The following is a 12,782-nucleotide window of genomic DNA, read 5'->3' as shown; positions in this document are numbered from 1 at the left end:
GTAGTGAGGTGGACAGAACATTGACTCAGAAAGGCAATCCTGAGAGCAGCTGATGTCTATCAAGGTCCTGGGCCAGGCTCACCAAACACAATCTTATAGGAGCCTCCTGCCAACCTCATGAGAGCTGCTATTATTTCTCCCATTTTACAGACAAACTATGCCGTGAAATGATGAAGTGCCTTGCTTGTACAGGGTTTATACAGAGCCCAGATTCAAAGCTGAATTGTCAGATCTTGCATTTTGCACCTTAACCCACTAGCCTGTAATTCAAGTGTTGCTGAGCAGAAATGTTCCCCCATTAAAATTTTTCTGTAGGGAAACAAGATGGTGTCACTTAAAAATAATTCCATGCCTAGCCTCTTAGCCTATTATCATTTATTCTGCCTCATACGATAAACAAACAAAAGTTAAAAAAAGTTACCCAAAAAGTAACTTTCAGGAAAAAAAATTAGAACAATAACTCTAGGAAAGAGAATTAGCAACTGATACATTTAGAAAGGAATCAAAAAAAGGAAACCTCATCTATTCTTTTCCTAAAAGCACCATAATTATTCCAGAAATCATGAGCGTTCATCTCCTCCCCCACCCCACACTTTCTTCCCTATTACTTGCTCTGCAAAACTGATAATTTCTGAAGCCAAGATGGGAATGGAAATTAATTTGTCATTTAATTTTTAATAAGTTAAAGACATCTCAGTGACACAGCCAATCAGTCTGCACGTGCCTGCCGGAGGAGTCCTTGAGGAATCCTCAGATGGAAATTAACTACAGCATCAAATGCTGCATCTACTTTAGCTGAAGCACATAAAAGATTGAGCTGTTTAGAAGGGGAAAGGGAGAACGTGGGCGTCCCCACGCAACTCAGAATGCACAGCAAGTCTGTATCAGCAAGCAGCTGGAGACAGCCAGGAATCCATCCCACCTGGGGTCACGGTCTGTCAGACAGGGCCTGTCAGTGTGTGCCTAGATTCAGGGCTAGGGACACCAGGCTCTACCCAGGCTGACCCCCGGCGGGCTAGGTCCTGCCTGCAGGTGAATTCCTTGCTATGTGCCTTTGCCGTGTTCCCAGTCTATCGCTCTTCAGTCTTAATAAATTGCTTTCTTTTCCTGTGGCTAAACTTAGCATCCCAGCATGGCTACTCATGGCTACTCATCCTTGAAATATGTTCATCTTTCAAAGGACTTGGCTACCGAAAAACACTTCAGGGTGTTCTTCGGTCATGATTCTAAAACTATACCAAAGGACTGACCAGCACTGTCCAGCAGTTCTCCGGCGGCCTGCCAGGGAGCAAGGCTGCTTGAAGTCATTGCTCTCCAGGCCTGAGAAGCTTGAACAATCACGTAGAAGCAGTCCATTGAGTCTGCTGGCTCCCACCCCAAGATTCATTTACAGCTTCTCCCATGCTTTTCTTTCTTTTTCAGTGACTTCAGTGTTGCTAAACCAGTAGCCTGCTCTTTCTCTGGCTTCACTGTTTGTGTATGGTCTTTGGAGCTAATTCTCATTTTACACTTTTTCTAGTGAACGATACTAATGTTCAGTTTTTGGACCAAGACGATGATGACGATCCCGACACAGAACTGTACCTCACGCAGCCATTTGCATGCGGGACAGCATTTGCAGTCAGTGTCCTGGACTCGCTCATGAGTGCGGTGAGTGGGTGTGGGATATGGGACTGGAACATCTCTGACCTCCAACGTTAGCAGCCTAGGCCTGGAGCTTGAGCTCCCGGGGAGAGCATGACCATGCAAAGCTTGCATTCTAGAAAGGGATACCGATGTTAGTCAGACTGCTGTGTAACTAACTCAATATTTGGTTATGAATTCTTGAAAGTGTGAGGAAGGTAAGGAAGAGGGGAGATTTTGTGGGAAGAACATCCCCTGAAGAAGAAAAGCAAATGCAAAGGCCTGGCGGTGAGGGAAACTGACAATCTTAAGGAGGCCAAAGAAAGCCTGTGTAGCTGGGCCACAGTGAAAGAGGGAGAGGGGAGGGCGAGGCAAGTTTGGACCTGCAAGACCAGAAAACTCATTTTTATGGCTTTGCTTTTTATCTCAAGGTAAATGAGGAGGCATTGAAGGGTGGTTTTAAGCTGGCAAGTCATGTGATCAGGTTTATGTTTTAAGAGGATTGTCCTGGCTGGTGTGTGGAGGATGGCTTAGGAAACAAGATGGCGGCAGGAGGTCTGAGCATATGAGGCTATCAAAGCTTGGACAGGGATAGAGCTTGCGGAGCTGGAGGGAGTGGGTGCATCTGAGTAGTGTTGGTCAGGAAAATTGATAGGACTTGGAGATAGATTGAATATGAGCAGAAGATGGAAGAGAACAAGGTGTCAAGGGTGTCTCTTCCATCCCTGACCATCACTGAAACGCAAGTCCTGGGAGGAGACCTCGCATGAGGGCCAGGCCTAGCCGGTTCTCTGCTGCCAGGAAGGAATGAAGCAGTGGCAGAGAGAGGAGGACGGGCTGGCTGAGGAGGTCAAAAGCATCATTGGTTTCTTTTCTAACTTGATATGTACCAAACAGTCAAGGCATTATTTTTTCACTTTTGAGACTAAAAACAAATAACAATTAAAAGTAGGCCCCGGTTCATGAAGCTATCTTGAACTAAAAAAGGCAAAAAGCAGACAATAATAACCTATTCTGGTTATTATTGAGGATTGTGAAGTGTTCCCACCAAATGTCTTTATTTATTAGAAAAGCCTCTTTATTTTGGAGCCCTCAAATTCACAATTTATGAAAATACAGACACATGCTGGATAAAAACTGAGCTTTGAGGAATCCATGAAAAAGTGTTTTATTGAACACATTAAAACCATAAACATAGCTCAGTGAGTTTTTATACACATACATTCCTTAAAGTGCTTAAGAAGGCTATTCTCCTGAATGTGTTAAACAACTGATATGCTAATTATGCATTATTCTCCTCTATTCATTAAAGCTGATCCCAGAAGAACCTCTATTTGAGGAAAGAAAACCATAAAGCTTTTTAAGACTAATTTAGGTTATTCGGTATTTCTGAATGTGGTCCAACTGCAAGCACATCTTATTTAAAAAATTAGAATTATGGGTTTAAAAATAATTATGAGACAATATTCATCTGAATTAAGGTTGACTAGGCATCATGCCATAACTTAGCTTTCCAAGGCAAGAAGGAGAGAAAACTGTCCCTGGAGAAGGCACTCTTGGTTTCCCAGGACTTGTGATTTCTTTCTGACTGCCTGCTGGTTCCAGGAGTAACCTTTCTACCTGCTAGTGATGTTGGGCTCAGTTTGGGCAAATACCTTAAGCAAGCCAGAAGATAGAAGCTACAGGATACGCTCATACAGTGCCGACTTGTCTGTATGGTCTTCAGTTTCAGCCGGATTTCTGTAATTCATCTCTTTAGAAATTTCATTTGACTTCTGATCCTAATTAGAGAGATTACAGAAGATTGTTGTCACTAAGAGATGATGAAACTGTTTACAGTAGATTTTTTTTCCTAGAACTACAAAATACTCTATCAACAATTTATAAAAATCCAAATTTATAAAATTATTTATGTGTCTACCTGTCAGACATTCAGAATAGTCCAGGCAAGACCAGCTCTATAATTAGCAAGCCCACCTTTTCATACATTATTAAGAATTTCAAAATGATGACAGCAGAGCTTTAAGCCAAGTGAGGGGCTCTCCTGAGCCTGGACCCTGGGTGACTGCACAGGCCACACACCCATGAAGCCAGCCCTTCGTACCAATAAAACCAATAAAGTTGATTTTAAGCAACAAAGAACTTCACCCCTACACAACTGAAGGGGCCCACGGTAGCCACAGGGTGGGGGTAGGGGGCACATCTGGATCTGAGCTGCACAACTGTCTGTCTGTAGCACCACCAGGGAGTCAGTTCTTGGAAACTCAGATGAGAAATCAAAGTGGGTTGGCTTGAAATTTTTAAAAAGCCGTCTCTAATCTCCTTTGAAATGCAAACTGAAGTGTCTGGGAGAGAGTGGCTAAGGCATGTATGGATGCTATGGTCTGCCAGCAGCATTCCTTCTGAATTCCAGCCTGGGAAAAAAGGGTATCAAGAATCTAGTAACTGTCATTGTACTCATCACCAGCTTCATCCGTTGAGGGCCTAGAACCGTGAGAGGCACTTCAGCTCTAGCGTCTGATCTTTTGGGCAATAACGTGCACAAACCTGAAGCAGGACATATTTAACCAATCTACTGACAGTGACTTTTCAAATCATTAGTCAAAATGCGTATCCAGTTATTCCAGGCCTGGTTTTCATCGTCTGGGACGAACAAGTTGCACAGTGAGGTCTTGAATTGAGTCAGGTTCCTCAGACCCAGTTGACAAAAATGTTACCTGTGATTTCTTTGCATTCTACCTCATGTATGAAAAACCAGGAGATTAGTCAAGAACCAAGGCAGTAACTAGAAGGAACTGAGAGGGTTGGCAGGAATGTAAATTGAGAAACTGAGGCCTCTCCAAACAGCGGGAGCCAGAGGTAAGCTTCATCCCAGGCACTCGCTTACAAGCAGCATGCCGACATTTACATACACACCTCTTCAGATGTCCACGATCTCCTTTTTCTAGCCCCCAAATTGCCATTTAATCATGTGTCCAAACATCCCCTGAATATTGTCCTTCATAAGTCAACTCCTGCTGCTTCCGGCTTCATTTGTTAAAAGAGTAATGTTTTGATTCATCGCAGGCATTCCTGAACAGATAGGGATGTTGCAGACATGGCCTCACGGCTGCCTCCTGCTAATCAGCAACAGAAACACATGATGAGAGGGAGTAATTACGCTTGTGGGTGGATGCCTCTAGGAAGACGACCGAAAAATAAGAAATGTGTTTTTCAGAATGGTACCAGCTTGCTGGTCACACACAGACGAGAAAGATGAAAGGAAGCCTCTTTGTATTTAGAGCTAAAACTGGCACGCGAGTATTCAGACTTCTTTTCCACAGCTACATACTCTTCCCATCCCTCACCCCCAATGTGAGTTCTACCTGGACCCTCCCTAGACAGAAAAGATAAGTCATGAACTAAGAGTCCAACTGCTTGGATCCAGAGCCCAGAACCACCATGTACTGGCTGTGTAACCTTAACCTCTCTGTGCCTCAGTTTCCCTATCTTTAAAATTGGGATCATAACAGTACTACCTTGGCTCAGTTGGTTAAGCTTCCGGTTTCAGCTCAGGTCATGATCTCACGGTTTGTGGGTTCGAGGCCTGGGTTGGGCTCTGTGCTGACAGCTCAGAGCCTGGAGCCTGCTTCGGATTCTGTGTCTTCCTTTCTCTCTCTACTCCTCCCCCACTCATGCCCTATCTTTCTGTCTCAAAAATAAATAAATATCAAGAAAAAATAATAGTACCTTCCTCACAGAATTGATGAGATAATTAAATGAGTTAAGATTGTAAAGTGACTAGTGCAGTGCTTTGCACATGACAAGCTCTATATGCATTCATTGTTACTAATCGATGCCTTCACTGGGCACTTAACTAAATGCCAGGCACTATTTTGATGCTGAGGATTCAGTAGTGAAGAAGAAAGAGGAAGACCCTGCCCTCCTGTTGTTGGAACTTTCATTCTAGTGGGCGATAACTATGTAAATGACAGTAGCTATCATTACTGCTAGTAGTAGTAAATGAATACTATGAAATGGGCAAGACTGATTTGAAGAACATAAAATAGTTTGCATGGGTGTAGAGACCTGTGTTAGCAACCGTGGTCAGAGTAAAGCTATCTTAACAGAACACTTGGAAGCTGACACCAAAAAATCAGAAGAAGAAAGCGCCTGGGGGTGAGGGCGAGTAGCTTTCCAAGGCAGAAGAAAGAACAGGGCAAAGGCTGAACAGTGGTGCTGAGCTGGGTTTGGTTTGTCTGAGAGAGTAGTTGAAGGCCATCACGGTTGGAAGATAGTGGATACTGGGGAGGGACATACAATAAGCAGTCAGACAGGCAAAGCTGTCTTCCGTACTGTGAGTATTCTGCGTCCAAAAGATCACACTCTGCAAGGTTCTAAGTCCGGGGTTAAACACTTCAGTCCTGGTTAGAGGATGCTTCTTCCTTCAGATGCCACTGGCATCCTCCTAAGGGCACTGCTTCCTGTGTGTTCTGGATGGAAGGACAAATCCATCACTGAATTGAGTCCTGAAGTCAACCTCTGGTTATTTTTCTGTCCAGTGTGCCATCCTAGTGCACTCATTTTAAGAGAAGAAAGAAAGAGAAACAGCACAATATTTTGGCACGAGTACCTGGACTGATGATATTTGGCTTGTAATGATGGGTCTATCATAGAAGTCTCAAAACAGCACATAGCAGGCAACACCCATCCCACAGACAGGTTCTGCATTTCCAAAAGGTTTTTAATGTTTAAATGGAATCTGCTGCCAATGTTTTAAAATTACAAGATTACACATAAAATATGGGTTTCCAGCTAATTTTGATTGGAGTCACAAAGCAGATTCCCAGATGCCCACAAAGCAGCAATTGGTTAGAGCTGAGCGATGGTCCCCTTAGCTACAGCCCACACTATTCCCCATTGGATTCTACCAGGCCTGTTTTACTCATGCCACTGGTCCCTGCCTGTCCATTCTGCCGAATCAGACTTACAGGCCTCCTGCTTCTAATTTTGTGAGCCCTCACGACTGTCATCAGAGAGCATCCTTGGTCTTCTGGCCATTTGCCTGTCCTTTGAGTCAGGAGGTTGAACATGTGATGTCCATTTTCTTTGAACCCTCAACCTTTCTCAGACAGAAGTATACCACACTGTACCATCGTTATCAAAGGAGTGCTGAGAAGACAACCCCTTCTGGGGAGAAAAGAGGGCATCCTGTAATGAGAGCTGATGAATTCCACTGCACAGTCGCAGTGTTGTTGCTTTTTTAGAAAATAAGATTCCCTGAAGTTTCAGATTTGTACATTGTACCTAACCTGGAAAAAAATACAGAGAAAGACATACCTACCAGTGTAAACGGAAAGGGCAGAGGAGAACCAGAGGCCCCCTTTTCCAGTGTCCTATACATCCAACAAGCATTGCAGGCACAACAGAGGATGCCGTCATATCGAGGGACCCTCAGTGCTGAATCCCTCAGGAGCCCAAGAAAAACTTCAGTATGAGCATTTTATCCCATGTGTACCTCTGCTTTGCCCACTGCATCAATGCCCAGGGTGAGTGTTTGCATGTTCAATAAGTTAGTATTTCATAAAAAAGGCAATGACATAGAGGAGAAACAGTGTGGCACCAGCCCATGAATTAGGACTTAGAGCTTCTGGTCCCAGCTCAGCAGCATCCTGTGTCTGTCTTTTCCACTGTCTGGGGCTCAGTTGGGTCTAACTGTTAATGAGAATAATATTAACAGCCTCTTACCACATTCAAGGAATCAGGTAGGGACAAAGGTAGATGAAAATCTTTCACAGAGTTGACAAATATTTAAGATCAAATGTAACTACAAAGAAGTAGATTATATATGTGTGTGTACATATCTATGCATGTACATATATGCATATGTGTATGTACTCACAGACACATATATGTTATGCTTCTGTATTCTATTCTCTAATATCAGAGAGCTGGTCTCTGTTTGCCAGAAATTACCGAGCTTATGTTGGGAAGAATGAAGAATGTGACCATCTGGAAGATGGACCCACATGATTTACTCTCTGGTTTTTTTTAATTATTACTTTGTAAAATTTATTTTGAGAGAAAGAGAGAACAAATAGGGGAAGGGCAGAGGGAATCCCAAGCAGGCTCTGCGCTGTCAGCACTGAACCCGATGCAGGGCTGAACCCTACAAACTGAGATCATGACCGGAGCCAAAATCAAGAGTCAGTTGCTTAACTGACTGAGCCATCCAGGCTCCCCCACACGATTTACTCTCTTAGTTGTACTTGCATTTGTCCTTGCATTAAGGAGGGTGTTTTGGAGGGGACAAGTTCTCAGTCAGCCCAAGCTAATCCAGTGCCACGTTAACATAAACAGATTATTCCTCCATGGCCCTCTTCCTTACATTCCACCCTAAAGCCTCACTTCCTCTGCTCACTAGGTGAGAGACAGCCCGTGGGCCATCCTGAGGCAGACCAGCTAGCGCCAATGTCTGTGTAGCAAATGGTAGTGAGCTGTGTTGCACCTGGAACATACCACTGCTGTCACATCAGGCCAGGAAGGCCTGGGATTGGGAAAAAAAAAAAAAAAAAATCAAATCGTTCTTATCCCTCATGAAAGAAAAATACTAAAAATAAAAATCTACACCATGCAAACTAGCAAATATAAAAAATGGCAGCTATGGCATGGAAAATGACAATTTTAGAGCAATTATAAACGAAAGGCAAAGTGCCATTAAAGTTAAGGCAATGTTATTAAAAGATGTGTTAATTTTCAGTTAAATTTTCTATAAAAGACCAATTAGTTTAACAGGCTTGACAGCATTAACTGTGAAACATACGCTCTGGTAATTATACTTTAAAAAAATAAAAAGAGGAAGATGCTCCAGTGTGTTAGAAACACAGGCACAGAGGGGTGTCTGCAGAGCAGGCTAGGTGGCACTGTGGCCTCAGATTTCTGTGTGCAGTCAGGTCCTCTGCCCAGGGTTTCTCAGCTTCCTCAAGCCCTGTTACTCCATCTATATCTGAGAAAGGTCAAAGTTCTGAGGCCAAGGAGGCCATGCACGTGGTCCAGCTCTCTGATTGGAGAGTTGAGAACACAGAAATGTAGGGAGACGGAATTTTCTAAATTGCTTGCATTGCTAGTTGGTTGTTACTTTTATAAACTACCATTTTTTGAGTATTTGTTGTGCACTAAAAGTTACACAAAGTATCTCATTTAACACTGTAAGCTGGCTCATACTGGGTTTTCTTGGATTCCGGTTACATGGATGAGGAACTCGAGGCATAGTAAAGTCAGGTAACTTTCCCATCGTCATAGCTGTTGAGTGGCGAATCAGGGATTTAAAGCCATACTAGCTGAATTCTGAAGTCAGGACCATGTTGTCTTACCTGGAAGAAAAGCTTTCCTGACTAAGGATGGAGTCCTGACCTTGGTAGTAGGAAGAGGGGCTCCCCTATTCCCTAGACAACATGTGTGTGTGTCTCTCTCTCCCTCTTTTTTTTTTTTTTTTTTTTTTAACATTTAACCTTTATTTATTTTTGAAAGACCGAGAAAGAGAGAGCATGAGCAGAGGAGAAACAGAGAGACAGAGAGGGAGACACAGAATTCAAAGCAGTTGCCAGGCTCTGAGCTGTCAGCACAGAGCCTGACCCGGGACTCAAACTCACAGACTGCAAGATCATGACCTAAGCCAAAGTTGGACACTTAACCAATTGAGCCACCCAGGCGCCCCTACATGGGTCTCTTGATTCCAAGCACAAGAAAGACCCTACCTTGGTTCCCATAGGCTTCCCAAAGCCCATGTGACACAGGAACAGCCATGGCCTCTACCCATAGCATCCCTGAAGACTAGTCCGGCTAAGTCTGGAGGCTCTATACGGAAGTCCCTCACAAGGCTTCTAGCAGAAGTAAGATGAACACAGTCACAGAAAAGGCCAGCAGTACAGAAGCTTAGGAGGCAAAGGATCACACTTCCATACTGCAGTCCTCCCTCCAGAAGTTTGTGTTTCTTCAGTTCTAGTGTTTCTATTAATCCAGAAAAGAATTGTGCCTTCTGGGTCAAGGGAGTTGTACGGAAGTTTGCTGTAGCTGTCGCATCCTCCACAGGAATTGTCTGTGATAATTGGTATTTGAAGTCCTAGCATCTGGTTTGCCGTGCGGTGCTGAAACAGCCACTTTCTGTGCAGAAAGCTCTGGATTTGGTGCTTAGCTGCAGACCGATGTTATGCTCTGTGAGTGATACCCCAACCACAAGAAGAAATCTGTGCCTTCCATTATGACCAGCTGGATATCCTTTTTCAAGAAAAGCATGCTCTTTCCACCAAGTCACTCAGATCACAAAGAGACCTTGATGCATGCTTAGAACACACCCACATGCAATGCTCAAAGTACTTCTCTGCAGGCTGATTATTGAGGCAGCAGAATAGGAGCAAGAGTGCTCTGCTGACACACAGACGTCATTATTCTCTGTCGTAGCCGGTATTGTTGCCCGCAGTGCTGCTTCTTGATGCCTGCGTGGAAAAATCAAGGAGAGAGGTCTGGGATACAGAGCCAGGTCAGAGGGCAGAGATTTGTGTTCAGAGTTATGAGTGAACTCTGTGTTGTTCGGGCACCCATGAAACCCTGTGGCCTGCCCTGAAATTATACCTGGGAATTATGATGGGAAATTTTGAAAGTGACACACTCTGAGCAGCATACAATTTTAGGCACAAACCAAGACCCAAGGATTAGTAGATGCTCAATAAATGTCAGTGACTGATTGATCTGAAGTTTGTGTTGTTTCAGTGTAACTGGTTTCAACACAGAAGGGGAAAGCCAAATCCTAAAGATTTAACAAAACAATAATCTTTCATGTTGACCTTCTAGACTTTGCAGAACAGAATTTATAGTGGTTTTCATTTAAAAATCATTGACTGTTGGGGCGCCTGGGTGGCGCAGTCGGTTAAGCGTCCGACTTCAGCCAGGTCACGATCTCGCGGTCCGTGAGTTCGAGCCCCGCGTCAGGCTCTGGGCTGATGGCTCGGAGCCTGGAGCCTGTTTCCGATTCTGTGTCTCCCTCTCTCTCTGCCCCTCCCCCGTTCATGCTCTGTCTCTCTCTGTCCCAAAAATAAATTAAAAAACGTTGAAAAAAAAAAAAATTTAAAAAAAAAAATAAAAAAATAAAAATCATTGACTGTTTTCATTAGAAATGTTATTCATACTCAGTGTGGGGTATTTTGAAAGCACAAGAAATATATAAAGAATATATATAAATATAAATATATATAAATATATAAAGTGAACCATATTTTCAACACCCAAAGATAAGCATGATTAATACTTTGGTATATTTCCAGGGTGCCTGGGTGCCTCAGTCAGTTAAGCCTCTGACCTCAGCTTAGGTCACGACCTCACAGCTCATGGATTTGAGGCTGCATCGGGCTCTGTGCTGACAGTTCAGAGCCTGGAGCCTGCTTTAGATTCTGTGTCTCCCTCTCTCTCTGCCCCTCCCCTGATCATGCTCTCTCTCTCTGTCTGTCTCTGTCTCTCTCTCTCAAAAATGAATAAACATTAAAAAATTTTTTAAATATTTTGGTATATTTCCTCCCAGATGGATAGATAAGTATGGAATCATTCAGTTTTATTATGTTGGGTTTTTTTCCCTTTTATTTTCACAGTAACTATTTTTTTAATTTTTATTTATTGAGAGAGAGACTGAGCGAGCATGAGCAGGGTAGAGGGGTACAGAGAGAGGGAGAGAGAGAATCCCAAGCGGGCTCCATGCCCAGAGGAGCCCAATGTGGGACTTGATCCCATGACTGTGAAATCATGACTTGAGCCAAAATCAAGAGTCAGACCCTTAAGTGACTGAGCCACAAAGGCACCCCCACAGTTAGTATTTTATCCAGAGCATTGAATCATGTCGTCTTATTGGGTATCATGATTTGCCAAGCCTTCATAGGATTTCATGAGATTCTAACATATAGCTATTCCAGAATCTTTTTAACCATTACCTATTTATTGTGGGACATTTCACTTAAAATTTTTGTTGTTGTAATAATAACTAACCCTGTGATAAACATTATTGTACATAATCTTTGAACAAGAAGCAGTTTATTATCTTGAGGCAAACTTTCTGAGTTTTTAACAAATATGAACATTTAAAGCTCTTGATGCTTTTAATATTGCCAGATTATCTCCTATTAATTTGCACTACCATAACTGTTAGATAAATGTCATCCTATGCACTCTAGTGGACACTATCATTTTCTCTTTTAACTGCGTTTATGATAGCTTTGAAGTATATAAACTTCTAATTTGTATGTAGTCGTGTAAATGCATATTTTCTTTTGTGAATTATTCTATACTGGTTTTTTTTGTTTTGTTTTGTTTTATTCTTTTCTATAGTTTTTATGCTGAAAAAGTGCTTGCCAAACAAGCAAACTCTCAGGTATCCTGAGATCAGTTCAGTATTCAGCTATATTTTCATCAGGTTGTTTGTGGCTGTGTTTTTTGCCTTTAGCCACTTTATAAACATTTGCTTCCTTTCTTTTGCCTAGATTCATTGAGATATAATTGACTTTTAACACTATGTACATTTAAGGATACAGTGTAATGATCCAATGTATGTATTATACTGAGAAATGATTACCACTATAGGGTTAGTGGGCACATCCATTATCTCACATAGCTACATTTGTGTGTGTATGTGTGTGAGAACTTTTAAAATCTACTCTTAGCAACTTTTAAATATGTAGTACAGTATTGTTAACTGTAGTCACCCTGCTGTACATTACATCCTTAGAACTTATTCACCTTATAACTGGAAGTTTGTATCCTTTGACCACCATCCCCACATCCAGCCCCTGGCAACCACCAATCTGTTCTCTGTTTCTGTGAGATAGTTGCTTATTTATTTATTTATTTATTTATTTGGTTCCACATATAAGTGAGATTATACTATATTTGTATTTCTCTTTTGGATTTATTTTACTTAACATAACGCTCTCAGGATTCATCCGTGTTGTTGCAGTTGGCAGGATTTCATTCTTTTTATGGCTGGATATTATTCCATTGTGTATATATATATATACCACATTTTCTTTATCCACTCGTCTGCCAATGGGCGCTTAGGTTGTCTCCATGTCTTGGCTATTGTAAAAAGTTCTGCAGTGAACATGGGAGTGCAGATGTATCTTTAAGATAGTGATTTTTCA

The 12,782-nt window shown here is 42.4% G+C and overlaps 1 protein-coding gene across 27 annotated transcripts in view; it reads left to right on the top strand.

The window, feature by feature from the left end:
• Positions 1–12,782, top strand: part of KCNMA1 (potassium calcium-activated channel subfamily M alpha 1) — a 739,425-nt gene that overhangs the window by 694,966 nt on the left and 31,677 nt on the right. For all 27 annotated transcript variants that reach the window (XM_058696774.1, XM_058696780.1, XM_058696775.1 and 24 more), the window contains one exon: positions 1,520–1,650. In XM_058696774.1, the coding sequence (XP_058552757.1) occupies positions 1,520–1,650 (131 nt within the window). The remainder of the gene's footprint in view (positions 1–1,519; positions 1,651–12,782) is intronic.

Source organism: Neofelis nebulosa, chromosome 13, assembly GCF_028018385.1.
Source record: "Neofelis nebulosa isolate mNeoNeb1 chromosome 13, mNeoNeb1.pri, whole genome shotgun sequence".
NCBI lineage: Eukaryota > Metazoa > Chordata > Mammalia > Carnivora > Felidae > Neofelis > Neofelis nebulosa.
This window is presented reverse-complemented; position numbering and strand designations above follow the sequence as displayed.